Genomic DNA, 17,180 nt, shown 5'->3' on the forward strand with positions numbered 1-17,180 from the left:
GCAGCCTGTACTTATAAACTAACGTTTTTCGTCTGATTGGATGTATACATACCTTTGCTTTAAGCTCATCGTTGAAGTGGGGATCATTAAACTCAACGAAACGGAAGAACAGGGCACGTTTCTGAGGAATGGAGTAATTCTTGGGAATTTCCTCCTCCATATACTCCTTCAGGAAGGTCATGTTGCACAGGAAGCGACCCGTAAAGGCCCTCAGCAGCTGGAACAGCAGCTCAATCTCAGAGTAGTTACGCCTATTAAGAGAGAGAGTGGATAAGTTCAGTGCACAGACACAAAGAGATGTGGCTAACGTTAACAACGGGGACACTATAAAACACAACTTTCAAATAACCTTAGAAACCAACGCACTGTTAATTAGCCACTTTTATATATATTTTTTTCTAAGCAGAACTTTGTTTGTCAAAGGAAGGTTGACTGAACTCATTACACTAAGCTAAAATTACTGGCTGAAGTGTTTGGGGGTTAATTGCAAGGTCTGAAATAAACATCTGCTAAATGCCTAGTGCACCAAGTGTGCTAGCACTTTCTCAGTGCTCACACAGAAAGGAAAGGGTCAGAAGGTCATTTGTGATTGGAATGTCACTTGAGTAAAGTTGGAAAATGCAGTAACTTTAAAAATGTGCATTATTAACCTGTAGTGCTCACACTACTGAAACTATCAACTAACACTCTAATGGTCACTAAGTCTTCAACAAAGCTCATTAGCACTGCCTGGTTGCTGTTTTTGGGGTTTCACATCAGTCCACTGACAACATTTCATATCAACAGGCAAATTCAGTGTGCAACATCTATGAAAACTGCAACATTTCATTTTCATTACAATTTCAGCAAATCTACTTACTTGCAGTAGCTTAGCAAGCAATAGGCCAGCAGCTTTGGCTCCTTCCAGTTAGTGGCTGCCATGTTGTCTTTGCGATGTCTTTCCTGGAAGGCCTCGCTGACCCAGACTCGCCTCAGCTGGCTGACCAGGGAGTGCTGCCCTGCAAGCCAGCCCTCATCATTCTTCACTATGATGCTAATAATCTGAACAGATGTGAAGATGAACGAGGTTAAATTAGTTAAGGATAAATAACAGAAATATGAGTTAAGCTGTATATAGATTTGGATCAAAAACTGCCGAGACATCCCTGAGTATAACAACTGTGTGAATGTGAGTCCACCTTAAAGAACAGACTGAATTCTGCATACCTTAATAGCTTGAAACTGCAGGTCTAGTCTGGCTGTGGCAGTAGAGGGAGATCCAGGTCGAACAGTTGCTGCAGTGCCAGCAGAAACAAGCAGGGGGACGAAGCGGTTGGGATTAGAGGCCAACACGTCTCGTAATGGCTTGGCATCCTTGTGTTTCAAAAAACTCTGCATGTGAACAAAAACACCTACTGTAACTATAACACAAAAGAAAATGTATACTATAACAATAGACTACAAGGTCCACCCCATTCAATCACCAACAGTGCATAGCAGATATACAGACTTGTGATACTGAACGATGAAGAAAATTAGGAAATTTTACTGGAGCAATCCATCTCAATTCTGTGTTAATAGGACCACTGAGGCTCGAAACACTCAATACATTTCCGAATACAGCCCATTGCAAATGCAACAAAGAAGCAAAATACATTTTTAATGGCAAATGTGTCAATGAAAAGACTGAGGGGACGGCTACTTAGAGCTCCTATTGTCTGACCATGAACATGCGGCTCCACTGGGGGTCGTTGAGTGTAGCCTCCATCATGAAAAGCTCCACTGTCTGAGATGGGTGACGCGTCAGGAACTTGATCAAAGGCTCCCTGAACGGGCTGCCAGCCTAGTGCGAGACAAAATAATGAGGAAACTGAAGGAACATAAGCAAAGGAAACAGCCTGAAGAAGAAGGGATGAGAATTACTTCACAGTAAATATGGACTCCATCACTTCCTTGTGAAGATTTTGATTATAACATTTAATCCTGCATCCTCTAAATCACATATAAAGCATTTCTTTCCCTCTTTTATTGTATTTATTAAATAAGACCCAACACTTACTTTCTGGCCCCATTCACCCTCTTAAACATAACCGGAATAACCAGAAAAGCATGTCTAATTTCTGACATGTGGCTCAGGGGGTTGGGAAGCGCATCTGTAACCGGAAGGTTGCCGGTTCGATCCCTGGGCTCTCTGTCCTGGTCGTTGTGTCCTTGGGCAAGACACTTTACCCTACCGCCTACTGGTGTTGGCCAGAGGGGCCGATGGCGTGATATGGCAGCCGCGCTTCTGTCAGTCTGCCCCAGGGCAGCTGTGGCTACAACCGTAGCTGCCTCCACCAGTGTGTGAATGTGAGAGTGAATGAATAGTGGCATTGTAAAGTGCTTTGGGTGCCTTGAAAAGCGCTGTATAAATCCAATCCATTATTATTATGTCTAAATCCTTAATGATAGATACTTTGTTAATGGAAGAAACAACTAAAACCGCCCTCTTTTTGAACTGTTTGGGAGCGATCTATTTGCTAATCATCCAACTGCTTTCACTGCCTGCCCGATGCAGTTTTACACCACTGTTAGATATTACCTACAACTCCATCTACATAATGCAATTGGTTTCCTACCTCTATGAGCATGGCCCTCTCAGTCTTCATGACCACCTCTAGTAGAGGTTTGACTAGAGTCTGCGGTGCCGCTGGGATCAGGTGGAAAAGGTTAATGATGGCTGAACAGATCTTCATCTCCTACAGGAAGATTCAAAGACATACAACAAAGGGAACAAAGGAGTGGATGAAATTCTTGGACAGATGAGCTGCACACAAACATCATTCCTGACAGACAGTCTTGATCAACAGCCACTGTGGAAAGACGAGGATGAACCTCAGTCAAATGACTGAAAGTGCAATTCGTAATTAATAGGGTGTTAACTTCCCACAGGAAAGGTGCAGAGTACCACACACACCAGCTTTTGGATTAGACAGAGTAAAAACAAATAAAAGGAGCAACATGGTTATTTTATAAATCCTATGACTTTTGCGCTTCCAAGATGCCAGAAGGGAATAAAAGAGCAGAATTCAACATTTCTAGACACTCAAAATTAGAGTTAGAGTGAAGCTGAGATGATGGTAACAATTCTCGAGATGACAACAGACACATGGACACATAAATACAGGGCAACTCCACCACTACCATGACATTGGCTCAATTCACCAGCACGACACTGGATCAGACCAAATTTCAATCACTGACAAAGAGTTACCAACAGAGGGCGCAACACCGGGTCGCATCTCACCTCAACACCTTCCAACGCAGGCTGTGCCAGAATGGGAGACAATGATCAGAGTCAGCAGAACAGCATGTGTGCTTTTTTTGTGAGGCTATCTGTTGTCTGTCTTTGTTCAATATGGAAGGTGAGCTGATAAGATGGGATGATAATGGAGGGGCAGATTATCGCAACCTTTACAAGTGACCGCAGGAAAAACTTTTCTTAGCCTCCGGTGAATAAAAAGGCAAGGGCCACATTGGAAATAGAGGTCAGCTAACATACTGATCGAATGATTTTTTTGGCTTATCGACGACATACTTATATATGTTGCCTGATACACATGGACAAGCCCATCATTTTTAAATTCCAAGATAACTTTAATATACTGTGTATATATATATATTTTTTTAATTTTAGTTGGGTAACACAGAATCAATGGAATAAATACTTAAGTAACTGAAACAAAGTCTAGAGAGTGAGGGCGAAAAGAAATAATCATATTTCATGCATGCACTGTGGTAAGTTTTGTTTTTTATCTGTCACAAAAACTCTTCCTCGTTACTACACCCCGTCAAAACCCACACATCTTCACACCATCCTCTTCGTCCCTGCTCTATTCCTCCTCCCACACTTTTCTTTTTCCTTTATCATAATTGACTCCCTGACCCTGGTTCTGCTTTCACTTCCAGGTCTGCTGTCAACGGGCACAAAGACCAAAATTTGGAGGGCATGAAAGACAAAAGGCCAATTTGCATCTAATTAAAACAGAACACTTTCAGATGGGTTAGGATGAAGTCACACAGAGTAGGGAGCAAAGAAAAAAAGGCAGGTGTTTTGGCCAATCTTTCTGTCACCTCTTCTCGCTGCCTTTTACAAGGTTATCTGCGGGGAGATAATGAGGAGACAGAGTACGAGGCCAACCACAGCCTGCCTGGTGCCTAATTAATCATTGATTGTAATATGGACACTCACAACTCATCTGGGAGGAGGCCACACAGAGAAGGGGCACTGCATGTGACTAAGGCTTTCTGAAAACAAGGGGCAATTTCTCATTCCCTATTGGTAATGGTATTTGCTTTGGACATAACAGATGACCTGAACAAATATGGCGCCAGCAGACGACCGTATCAACATGGTCCTAGTGGCCGTGAATGCTTTTGTACTACACTGAAGCAGGATTTTAAAATAAGACATACAAAAGAAAAGAAGACAAATACATGTCAAGACTGTACAAAGATTCCCATCTGTGGTATTTTTGCAGTTTTACACGTGGGCAGATCTGAAATGAGTTTACTTACGCTGCCATCGCTCCGCTGGCCTCCTTTGTGTGTTATTACAACTACCTCCATCCACTTCCGCAGGTGTTGCTGAGAAAGAAAAAGAAATAAGATGCCTGTGTTTAAGTAAGGTTTTGATAGCTGACTAAAACTAAACTAAAAACTAAGTGCCAAAAATTTTTAGTTAACTAAAATAAAATCAAAAACTAGTCTTTGAATAAATAAAAGCTGATGCCTTAGTATTAACCTGCCAGTTTTAACACAGAATTCGACGTAAGTTTCTCACCATCATCTGGTCACAGAATTTGTCATTGAAGGAGTTGGGGAAAAGTCGTGTGACAGAGGTCAGGCGGTTCACCACATTGAGAGTCAGGCTGCGGTAATCACCCAGCATCATCAGTAATGGGCGCATGTGAGTGTGGATCTGATCAACCTCAATCGTGGCACCTTCCAAAAACTACAAGAGGAGAATGGACAAAGTAGAAATGTTCAGCAACAAGACAAAGTGACGAGTGGTTTGTTTGCCTTGATTAATAATATAACACGTATACAACACTCAAATATTATTCAGATTTGTGTGGTGATGTTTACTAAAGTTTTGGACACAGTGATTTTAATTTCACCTCTATATTTTTCCCCCTAATCATGAGACTTTTCAGGTTTTCTAGCCCCGTGAACTGGTCACTACCCCTTGTGTCTCCATTAAAGTAATAAGGCCACTCAAATGACAGCATGTTGAGCTGTAAACGAGCACACATGCCAACCAAACACTGATGACGCACACCCACACACCCTCACACACACGGGAGGGAATGATGCATGGCAGCCACATTCATTTTCCTCTCAGCGTTGAGAACAAACACTCCATCCTGTATCGATCTGGCCATGGCAACGCTCATTAGTGCTAGCAGGGCAGAGATGAAAGAAGGGAGAGAACAGAAAATGGCAAGGAAAAAAAAATATCACAGGATAGTGAAAAGGAGTGATGGTGGCAGAAAAAATAAATAAATAAAATAATAAGGACACATAAATTGATAGGAGAGGGGACAAAGAGCTTGGAGTAAATAGATAGAGGCTAAGATGGCATGGATACTTTAATGAAGTATCCAGAGCTGGTTCAGGGACAGTGTGATAAAGCTGACGGAGGTCCACATAAAGATGGAAGTGGGTGCGGAAATGATATGAGGAGAGAATTAACAAAGACCTTACAAATAAAAAAACTATGTGTAAAGCAAGAAATGAGAAGAATGGAAAACAAGATAATATACAAACAGAAAAATAAAGAGGTGAAAGAGGAAAAAGTGACACGGTAGAAGGCCATTTCAAAGGTGCAGAAAACCTGACTCTGAAATCAAATAAACGATTGTGACTACATTTAATTATCAGTTCGTGGGTAGATCACCTCATAGTTTAACCAAACAGATTAATGCATATTTTAAAAGGTTACGGCGTCAAGTCTAAGCTCTGTTGTGGCTCCAAGGTAACTGCAGTTAAATTAGGTGCTGTAACACAGATACAAGCTTTCTCAGTAATCGATAAAGTCTTGAAATTAATTCCAAACAATTCAAAAACAAAGCAGTTGCCAGGATAAAGAGCTCTAAATAGAAGAAGTTAAATAAAGACGGTCTCACAAGCAGAAAAACACAACTAAAAGTAGGAGACATTTAGCCTTGCTGAAAATTTGCACCACGTTGTGATACTGTAAATTAACAACATGAACCTGGCATCATGATTTCTAACAGCAATATTGAGAACATAAAAAGTTATTCATCTCTTAGAAAAGCATTTTTTTATATATCTAAAACTACTACAAAAAAGGAAATTTAATTGAGGTGAAAAAATTAACATGAAATGATGTAACACTGACCTTCCTCATGCATCCCTCACCCGCCTCCTGTAGCTCATTGTTGGTGGAGTTGAGGGCTTTGAACAAGGCAGCAATGATCTTCTCTCTGGACTGTGGCAAGTAGTTACAGGCTGCCAGGGCATCTAATGAGGATAAAGAATATTAATGACACTCTACACTTGCATGAATAGACTATAATAATAGTCTTAAGATGTGGTCTACAGTACTGATTTAGACAGGGATTTTAAGAAGGTTTAAATCTGACACGCACACTCACACATGCACACGAACACAAAAGAAGAGTAACCATCCCTGGTACACTAACAAACAATGCAGAATGGGGCCTACTTACTGAGGGCTGCTATACGGAGGGGAACCAAAGAGGGAAGGCTCTTGTAACAGGGCAGCTTCATCAAAGCAGCATCCTCTGCCTCACATAGGTTCAACAGCTGGATAGTGGAAAAAGCATAAATATGACATAAAGAGCAGAGGTGAACAGGTCAGTGATCCATTAAATTAGATCAAGCTTATATGCACCGTGTAAAAGGATAAATACTTAAAACAGATGAGCCAAAGCCAAGCAGCAAGTTTGAACCCACAATATTGTTTCTTTCAAGGTTAAAGTCCTAACAGTTGCATTACTGTGCAGTTCACAATTAAGAAAGTCAAAATGCTCTATGCTAATGACTCACCTCTGTGTAGAAGACCTTGTGTTCCATGACATTAAGGTCCATTGTAAAGAGGCGGGGCTGCAGAGTAGTGCAGAAAGTGTTACCCTCCATCAGGCCGATTTGGGCATTGGCAGGCTGGTGACGCAGCAGGTGTTTCTTGGGAGGAACCATATCTTGCAAAACCTAAAGAAAAGACAAACCCATGAAAAAGGCCCTTGTGTTGTCATTACATTTATATTTCAACACTCATCTTTAGATAGAGATAAAAAATTGGCCATGTGTACACCTGCTGCTGACAGAAAGTAATACTGTAGCTTTTTATTGGAGGTCCTTCTATTCATGAATGCATTGCATTTAAGAAGCAACAGCAGCAAAGTATTAATCCGAATTTAAGGTTTAGAGAAAACTGTTAAGACTTTTACCTCTTTGTGTGGTTCCATGATCACAGTAACACTCTTGCCAGTGACCTGGGCTAGCACCTGCAGGGAGTGCATTGCCTGCTTTCTAACAGTCGAGTTGGGGGAGGTGACCTCTCGGACCAAGTCATGGGTGACCATGTGAAAAGACTTGTCCTGTGCAGCTAGCAACTCCTCTGTCTTTTCTTCATCTTTTAGTGGAGTGGCACAGCGCACCAGCAACTGCTCCAGGGTGGTCTTCGCCATGGCTACTGCTCCATTTGACACCTGTGGATAAAAATAAAAATTAAAAAATTAAAAAATTAAAAAAAAAAAAAACAGGGGAAAAAAGAAAAATCAGTAACTTAATAAATACAAATGCCTGAACAGGAAGAAAAAAGACATGACAAGTTATACAGTATACAGGGCTTACAAAAAAGCACAACCAGGTAAATCTTTGCAACCACAGTTATTTAATAAATAAAATAAATGCATAACAAGTTGTAATCAATTGCTCTCACCTCTCCTGTAAGGTCCATCATGACAAACAGCAGTGCTTTGAGAAAGGTGAGCTGGTTTTGTAGCACCCAAATCAGAGGCAGTCTCTCCATAAGGAACTTGATTGACACAACACCACCAAGCTTGGCATACCAAGCTTGTTCATAGCAGCAGGCACACAGACGCTCCACTATGTAGGAGAAGAGGGGCAGCTGGCATGCCTGGGGATGTAGAAGCCAGGGTAATTAAGGGCGATTCCCATTTAAAAACTATACACGTAACACAGAGTCATTATTGCAAGATGCTAAAAAATGAATTGAATTTGATCAGAGGCTAGTTGGATATAGAGTTCAAATTTCAATATGAAAATGAGAGTAATCAATTTGGCAGAGTATTCATTTTTATGAGGATGACAGAATGAAGTCTTAGCTGGGTTAGTTTACCACAAATTTGCAGAAAAACAATTCATGCTTTTGTTAGACTGCTAAATAAGTGAACCATATAATGCCCTCCTCTTAGTAACGTACCCTCTCCTTAGACCCAAGGATGATGCTGGCCACGTCAAAGATTACGGCCAGGGCGACTTCCCCGATCTTACACAGCTCCTTCTCCTCGTAGGCCATGCAGATAGCTATGGCGTCAATCAGAACAAGTGGATCCATGCCCTGTGAGCCATTCTCCTCGCTGTGGAACATAGCTGTGCTTGGCTGGCTGCCCAGCTGGTAGCACGGCAGCAGGAAAGGGCCTGGGTTGAAAGAGTAGGACAAGAGGAAAGGATCATGTTTCATGTCAAACATAAGAATGCTACAACTTTACGATAAAGTATGTGTAGATTTTAAACGTCAATTACAAGCATATGTATCACAGGAAACCGGAAATGAACTAATTTATTTGAACAGCCGAGAATAAAATGTTGATCACAGGGCAAAAGTGAACACTGTTAAATATTAGATCTATATTATCTACTATTAAATCTATAGTACAAAGATTACCAGTCCCTTACCACACTGCTGAGCCACAGCAACCATAGTATAATGGCGAATCAGGCTGGCTACGAAGGGCAGCGCACTGGGCCTCAGGTCTTTTATCACAGCAGACATGAATGCTCCAGTCAGGGCCTGTTCAAAAGTTCGGCGGGCAGGTGTGTCTTGTGCCTTATAGCGGTGAGAAATGATGACACTGGGGATCCACTTCTCAGTAAAGCTAATGAAGGAGAAAACCAAACAATGAATGGGATGTCTACAGATTAAAAAGGATGACATATTGTGGCAGTGGCATGCAAATTTTTTCAAAAAGCCCAAAAGCAATGTAATATGCATTCACACAACATTTAAATGTATATATCAATATCTATTGCCTGTTCTTAAATTTTCTGTCTCCTTTCTGTTCCTTCTGAATTCTTTTTGTCCCTGTTGGTATTTTTGTTATTTAATGCAGCTGAAGGCAACTGAGCCATGATGTGATTGAGCGGCTGCTTTCTCCATGCTTGAGCTTGTGTTTTATAATGCCACATGCCAGGGGCAGACCTGATGGATCGTCTCATTTTATTATTGCCATTTAAAAAAACTGCTCTTTGGAGAACGAGGGAGAAGGAGCGTATGATGCTGTGGGAGGGAAGAGGGGTGAGAAAATGGCAGCGGGCATGGTCTACAGAATGTCAGATCAATTGCCCTTCACTCATTCTGGGGCATGCCACAGTATCACTGCTTCGTTCTTCCAATTTGGCATTTCATGAATTGCAGTGGGGGGGGGGGGGTCTCCCATTCTTCTATAGGGCTTTGGAGCGTGATGTCACGGGGGTGGGCGTGGAAAGGATTTTGGCCCGATCCGCCATTTTGGGGGTCTAAGTAAGGAGCGAAAGCATAGCCATGGTTCGTACTTGCTGTGTGGTCGGCTGCAATGTTCGATCTTACGACCGGCACGGGAATACGTTTCGATTGTCTTTTTATGCTTTCCCAACCTGGAAGCAACATGAAGGAGCTCATGTATCGGATATTACCAAACGAAGGCGTCTAGCCTGGATAGAAGCCGTGAGACGAGCTGATATCAAGTTCTGTTACGTCTCCAGATATATCAGCTGGTGTGCTCAAGACATTTTCATTCCGGTAAGTTCTAAATATGTTCACATCACACTTTATAGCTGAATAATATCATCGTTGGTGGTCTCGGAAGTTATAGAAATTGCGATCAAACATAGAATGGAGTGACTTGATTGGTTGATGTAAAGACAATAAATGAAATGAGACAGGAAGGACACAAATTGGCGTTAATAATTTACCCGATTATCAATGTGTTAATTTGCATGTACTTTACAATTATGGGCATATAATATGATAACGATATTTTAGCAGTTCAATGATAAATGTGTAACATTAATTATGGTGGGGGGTGGAAAATGGCTATTTCACTCGATGCACTCCAGCTGACTTACTTTGACGACGTACTCAGAGTTTGGCGGCTTGAAAATAGCCAAATCTTGCACCCAGCCATTTGTAAATTGGATGTGCGCCTCCAGTGACTTGTAATTACGAAACTGGTTCGCTGTGTAAGCGCTTACTCCACAAACAAGATACGTGAAGATATCGGGGTAGGACAGTGGCGGTAAGTCGTCTGGGTCTTTACTCCACTGCCGTATTTCATATGGGTCCAGATTTGCGATGCACTCTATTTTTTTTCCAAGTACCGCTGCTTTGCCTCTGGACGCAATCGGTCTCTATACCGTCCGTTTTCTTTTGAGCTGCTTTTAAGCATGTTTCTTGTCGTCGTTGTTCCAACACAGTGTGTTTGTTTTGATTCGTAGACCCCGAAAATGGAGCTGCGCTCCCACAATGCATTGCGGCGTGACGTCAACTCCAAAGCCCTATACTTAGATTGAACAAACACTGAGGCAAAGAGAGATGTTTGAATGATGATGAAGGGAGGGGGAGAAAAAGAGAGAAAATCTTTCAAGTGAGAGAAAAGACAATGCAAATCGAGACGACTGAAGAGGCGATGGCACAGCCCCCGTGATCGTAACTGACACACTTCATTACCCCCATGTGCACAAAGACGTATTTGTGGGCATATGTGTGTTAGTGCATAATGACAGGAGAGTGTAAGGGGCATGGTGTAGAATAAACAGACAGGGGAAAGTCAATTAGCCCCTGCCCGGGGATCAATGATGGTAATGTGACTAACCCACCCGACAACAACCTTCTTTCCTGTTTGTCTGTTCATATATGGGTTTCCGCCTTGCAGCAGAGCCTGCCAGAGGGTGTGTCTGCAAATGTGTAATTAGCAATGCCTGCCCTTGAGAGGGAATTGATGAAGCAGTGTGGGGTGAAGACATCAAGGAGGAAAGAGAAAGTGGGACATGTCAGCAGGTAGCAAGACAGTTGGAGGCGGTGGAGGTAATGTACATAAAAACCTCGTGTGAGTGGGAGAGGGCAGACAGGAAAGGTGAAGTAGATGGCAAGGTCAACTTGTGCCAAGTGAAGGTAGAAAAAGGTAGGTGATTAATCAGAGTCTGGCTGTGTATGTACTCGAAAGTGTAATTTTATCACTTAAGTGGAAAACCAGTGTAGCAGATACAGCACCGTTTGTCAACTCATTTATTCTAGATAAAACTAAGTGAATGTAAACACTTCCTTAGGTAGTGTCAATGATTTTTCTTTGGTATAAACTCCAACACATCTATAATAGAGCAAATAATTTATTACATCAGGAATGGTACCCAGGTGCCATGTGGCAACAATATTAAAGTGTATGCTCCAGTCAAATCAAAGCAAGAATGTTTACTCACTTGGGATGAGACAGAAGCTGGTAGAGCGAGTGCTTGTTGTCATCCAGACTTGTCATGGCCACCAGGAAACACTTAATGACCTCCCAGGCCTGTCGTCTGTAGTATGGCTCAGTGTTGGCACTCTTCAGGCAATCTAGGGCTGTCTCAATCGCCTTAGAGGAAATGCAGCAAATGTTACTTCAAAATCTTCAACATTTTCATTCAGAAACTGCAGATTTCTCCGACTCACAATTCCAATATCCTTAAAATTATTAAAATGGGAATTAAATTGCATATGCTACATATGTGATTAATTGGGAGAAGTAACACAGAGCACCATCTGGTTGAGCAAAGGTCATTATCATTTCTACATTATGGGCTGTCAAGCCACGGCAGCCAGGCACTTAAAGGGAGAAAATGAACTAATTAATGCCACTCAGAACAGGGAAGAGAACATGAGGAGGAATACAACAACTGAGAGAGCATGAGAGGAAATGAAGGCACAAGCAAAACCGAACTGTCGACCTGTCAGTGGATTACTATAACCAGATGTGTTAGTCAGGACTGGGCCTCTAACAAATCCTTTAGTAATTAGATATAACATTTAAAAGTAAGATGTGTTAGAGAAGATTTCTCAGCTGATATGGTAAAAGACAGTTGGACAAGAGCTAAAGAAGACAAATAAAAGCTAGAAAATACAAATATATTAAATTCAGTTACAATGTGCCATTTCTACCTGTTGTACCACAGCAAGTTATGCAAACTTGTATTTTTTTTTTTTTTTTTTTTATCTCAGTCTATATAACAGCACCTTCAGTTGCCCTTCCCTAATGTGGCAGCAAACCGCATGGCTGCATCTCAAGCCTGCCAGAGATTTATGCCTTTAGCCATAACATGTGGCTGTGCAGCATGTGACAGTCTGTGTGGGTTTCTGTCGGCTGCCTGCGCCCATGATGATGATGGCAAACACGCAGACTGATAGCCAAAAAGAAGGAGCAGCCATTAGTGAGAGTAAATAATGCCGTCATGGTGGCCCACACTAGATTGATGATTACTGACTGGGGATAAGGAGGAGAAACAAGAGATGAATTTAATTACCTGGAGGACACACACATCTCCTCACTCACTTTCTCTTTCACACACACAAAACTGTGACAAAGACATATTGCTCCCAGTGGAGAACAATAATGAGGAATATCAAACTCTTTTACGTTTAATTCTTTCCTTCTAAAAGTAAATCAAAAAAGGAAAAAAGGGGAAGAAAGAGTCCAACTGGTATAAGAAAGTGCTATAAAGTGAAATACTCCCAAATCTTTTCTCTCTGGCAAAAAGCTAAACAACACTGAGGATAGCATAAGGCCTTTTCCTGGCTCAAAATCGACCTGTGCCGGGGTAATTACGCACATAAAAATATGACATATTTTAACGCAAAATCTATGCATTTTCTTCACATTACAGTTATTGGGGTTAATGTTTTCTGCTCTTTAGAAATATCTACAAAGAAAAGAAAAGGGCACAAAAAGACCTGATCATATTTTACCTTCTCCATGGGTAGCTGTATGGATGCTTTGCAGTCAGTGAATTCAGCCTTGATGCTGGGCCCCTGGACCTCAGTCACTACATAATGTAGTCTCTGAGACTCCTTGAGCATCTTCCTGTTGCTGCCTCCAAACTTTCCCAACACCCGATACGCTACATGGGAGATGCTTTCTGCTGGATTACGGAGAGTACGCCACAAAGCCTAGAGCAAAGAGTAGGAAGGGAATAAACTATAAGTTTAAGAAAAAACACACCAGGTACATTGAGGGGGAACGTGGCTATATGGAAGCTTTTGAGTTATCCTTGTATATAATCAATAAAACATTTTCATTCTCTTCTATGAGAAGAGAAAAAACTGTAATCATTATCACAAAAACAACGCCCTACCTGCATGAGTTCAGCCCTGACAGGTTGGATGTGATCGTAAAGGAAGTCAGGTTGTAGGTTGTCCACACACAGCTCCAGGGTACGAAGGCCTTGGCTGACCAAAGTCTGAGAGCCGTTGAGTGCAGATACCAGTGGATCCATTAGCATGGGTAAATATGGCAACAAGGAGCTCAGACGCACTGGCACTGTCAGACAGAGCTCCACAAACAGGTCCTTCATGTGCTGCTTGTGAAGGCCACTCTGAAGCATGTTCAGTCCTAATAGAAATGGAAATAGGTGCTTACAATATTTCATACATGAGTTGTCTGTAATTCAGAGTAATGCTGTGTGCGGTTTTTACCTTGTAGCAGGTTAGGCAGAAGGGGTAGAAACTCTTGGTACAGAAGGTCGTGGCTGCCTCCACCAATGGAACGGAAGAGAGCACGGAGAAGCAGGAAGTAGTTGTAGGGCTCCTTAGCTGATTGAGCCAGTTCCATGGAGCTGTTTACTATCTTGTGGAGGTGCGGCTGATGAAAAGGTAAAGTCTTATCAGTAAAACATGGCAATGGTACAGTGAAATAAGTGAAATAGTCTGCCACTACGCCCCCCAAAAAAACTAAAAGAAATATCCATTTACCTTGAGCATCTGCTCATTCTCAGCAGCAAACAGTGATACTGAGCCAAAAACAAGTTTAAAGAGCTTGAGGTAGAGGTTTGACAGCTCAACATTGGAGCCCATCTCTGGCAGTCTTTCAAGAAGATACTCTACTAGGATCGTGGCAAACAGAGCAGACGTTGAGATGTTGGCCAGGAACGAATTTGCCACGATCTAGAAAACAAAAGAGAACAAGAATTGGAATTTGAGCAAGTGATTAATCAAGACCAAAGACCTTATCCCATGTTATTTTCTCTTGATAGGGGAGACAAGACATACCTGCAGTGCGTAGTTCTTCGAGATCCTCTCCACCATGTAGGGAACGGTGGTCTGAAAAATCTCTTTAAATGTAAGAGGGTTCATCATGGTGAAGACCCCAGCAAAGTGCTCCAAAACTTCCTTCTCCTCCTTCATGCGTACAGTCTGGCAGTTAGCCACCCTGATGTATGTCTGCTGATTATTTGCCACCTGCACCTGGTCATGATACACATGAATTATACCACTACTCCATGATTGTCTGTTATGAGACACCATCACCCCTGCAGTACAGTCAGTTTTTATTAGGTTGTACCTGGTAGATGTCCAAAGCCTGCATGGCATATTTGACCAGCTTAATGTAGATCTGAGTCTCCTTAGGCTGGAGCTGCTTGTTAGGAATGAATTGAGCCTCTGTTAAGGGGGGGGGGGGGAATCACACATTTTGAGATGATAAAATCTTGAATTTCCTTATGAAATTATTGTTACGTGTGCATTTATACATTTTTCTAGATGCTTTTTAATCAGGCAAGAATAGTCGAGCATGTGGGATTTTATTAGATATCAATAGGTTTGCAATAAGTGCCACTTGTGTGTCCCCACTCACCTCCAGGTGCCTTGCAAGAGGTGATACCCCAAGTAATTGTCTTCACTCCACACACTAAGGTCTTGACCAAACTGCGGCAATCCGACACCTGAAAGGTCTGCTTGTCTTCCTTTTCACCACCTCGGTCAAAGGGCGTTGCAGGTGGTTGCGGTGTCACAGTAACAGGAGTTGGAGGAGCAGGTGGTGGAATGGCAGGGGTGGTGGATGGAGTGGGTGTGGCTGGCACCGCAGGTATCGCCCCTGGATCAACAACACCCATCTCTGACTGAGGTTTGCATTTCTTGAAGATGGACACAAGCTGGTACCGTGCAATGGTGTGAAATTTAAGTACAAACACCTGTTGATAAAGATAAGGAAAGAGGGAAAATTTTCAATATTTATCTAGCCATATGTCTATTGAAATAAATAAGACTTTTCAATTGAGCCTTGTGCAACCCACCTCCAGCATCCTCATCAGGATGTCTCGCCCATTTCCGTTCTCCTGCTCTGATTTCGAGCGGATACAATCCACCAGGTTGAGCAGCAGCTTGCAGGACATGGTCTGAATGTTACTGGGAAGTGACTCGTCATCAATGTTTTTAGCAAAGAGCTGCACAGCTAGAGATAAATCTGTCAGGGTCAAGTTCTGGCGCACATGATGCACCAGGTCTGCTAGTGTGCTGTAGGCCAAGGGTCTAGAAAATAAGACAGATATGTAACTGTGACATTTGGAGGTGAATCATAATCATATTTCATTACTAAATAGTGGTACAAACTGAACAGACTGGCTTAGTGAGGAAGCCGTATTTTCTAAAAGGCAGAGAAAAGCAATCAAAGAGGCTGAAAGAACAAAAGGATATGGAAAGTAGCTTTGGGATGAAGAGAGAAAGGGAGAGAGAAGACAAGCTAATGAGTGACAATGATAATCCTGCCAGATCTCATCCAGCTGCCGTGCTTCCTATGTATTACTAATGTGAAATGACAGGCATTTTGTTGATGAGGTGAGCTAGTTTGGCAACTGAGGCGGGTCAAGGAGGTTTTGCAATCCAACTAAAGGAGGATGTGCAAGCAGCCTGCACTCTGGAGACGAGGTTGTACATGACAACTTGACAGTGCCTTCTGTGCTGCAGTGTTTTCAGTCAGCTTCCTTGAGAATTTTGCAGTACTGAGAACTACCTGATTAATATGCTAGGACACTTAACATGCACCTGGCTGAGAAATCATCCATGAGAAAGAGGCTGTTCTGACACAGAGGAGTTCGAATGATCGTGACTACACATACAAAGAACTTACCTAAGCGTCTCCCGAGCAGTGTAGCCAGAACCGATGAGGATGGACTCATCAAAAAGTTTGTCCATACATGGGATAAACTCTGAAACACAATGAAGTAGATATTGTGAATTCAGAGCTGATAGTTGCACCTGAAACAGCAGCTGATGGGTGACAGAATTAAATAAAAGCAGTAAAAGAATATATTAAGAGGGTGTTACTGGAAATGCTTTTATTTGTGATTAATACACGAAAAAAAAACTACATGCCATTTGGTTTATTTAATATTATAAATTTAGCACTGTGCCTGACACTGCTTTGTCAGCAGGAGGTTAACAGCAAACACCTAACAGCGTTGGTAAATCTGTCACAGAAAATAAGCCAAAATCAGTAAAAGTGGTTTGACCTGCAGCAGAAGAAGTAACTTGCAGTAAAATGCAGAAAATCATCCAAAATGTGTCGTGCTATGTCAAGGCTTCACTGATGGATGGTTGTGCTTTCATTCCATTTCATCTGCAGTCTCACTTTTAACCTCTCAGTCACCAATTCAAAATGAGGTTCTATAGCTACATTTTGACAGCTAATAAAAATTTTATTTTGGAAAGAGTGAAATGTGTAAGCTCAAATATGCTTTGGAAAGGATCCAGGCTGCTGGTGTTTTTGACTAGAACAAACACATTAAGTAACACTTAGCATTAACATTTTAGAAAAAGGCAAAACATGTCTAGTGCCAAAAAAAAAGAAAAAAAAAGAAAAAAGACTTTAAGACTGTAAAAAATATTTTCGAGACATCAAATCATTCTTTGTTAAGATGGATTACACAGA

At 41.9% G+C, this 17,180-nt stretch overlaps 1 protein-coding gene across 1 annotated transcript in view; it reads right to left on the reverse strand.

The window, feature by feature from the left end:
* trrap (transformation/transcription domain-associated protein) overlaps positions 1–17,180 on the reverse strand; it is an 84,469-nt gene that overhangs the window by 59,243 nt on the left and 8,046 nt on the right. The window contains exons 13-36 of the mRNA XM_085415942.1: positions 16,380–16,458; positions 15,547–15,781; positions 15,108–15,444; positions 14,817–14,914; positions 14,525–14,719; positions 14,228–14,419; positions 13,952–14,117; positions 13,612–13,868; positions 13,226–13,426; positions 11,707–11,858; positions 8,929–9,128; positions 8,453–8,670; positions 7,949–8,146; positions 7,455–7,715; positions 7,054–7,215; positions 6,714–6,810; positions 6,383–6,504; positions 4,802–4,972; positions 4,537–4,605; positions 2,598–2,717; positions 1,703–1,822; positions 1,207–1,371; positions 860–1,041; positions 53–251 (exon numbers count right to left, since the gene is read on the reverse strand). Of these exons, the coding sequence (XP_085272068.1) occupies positions 53–251; positions 860–1,041; positions 1,207–1,371; positions 1,703–1,822; positions 2,598–2,717; positions 4,537–4,605; positions 4,802–4,972; positions 6,383–6,504; positions 6,714–6,810; positions 7,054–7,215; positions 7,455–7,715; positions 7,949–8,146; positions 8,453–8,670; positions 8,929–9,128; positions 11,707–11,858; positions 13,226–13,426; positions 13,612–13,868; positions 13,952–14,117; positions 14,228–14,419; positions 14,525–14,719; positions 14,817–14,914; positions 15,108–15,444; positions 15,547–15,781; positions 16,380–16,458 (4,196 nt within the window). The remainder of the gene's footprint in view (positions 1–52; positions 252–859; positions 1,042–1,206; positions 1,372–1,702; positions 1,823–2,597; positions 2,718–4,536; positions 4,606–4,801; positions 4,973–6,382; positions 6,505–6,713; positions 6,811–7,053; positions 7,216–7,454; positions 7,716–7,948; positions 8,147–8,452; positions 8,671–8,928; positions 9,129–11,706; positions 11,859–13,225; positions 13,427–13,611; positions 13,869–13,951; positions 14,118–14,227; positions 14,420–14,524; positions 14,720–14,816; positions 14,915–15,107; positions 15,445–15,546; positions 15,782–16,379; positions 16,459–17,180) is intronic.

Source organism: Rhamphochromis longiceps, linkage group LG8 (assembly GCF_057381845.1).
Source record: "Rhamphochromis longiceps isolate RC_006_pf linkage group LG8, R_longiceps_female_GT1.1, whole genome shotgun sequence".
NCBI lineage: Eukaryota > Metazoa > Chordata > Actinopteri > Cichliformes > Cichlidae > Rhamphochromis > Rhamphochromis longiceps.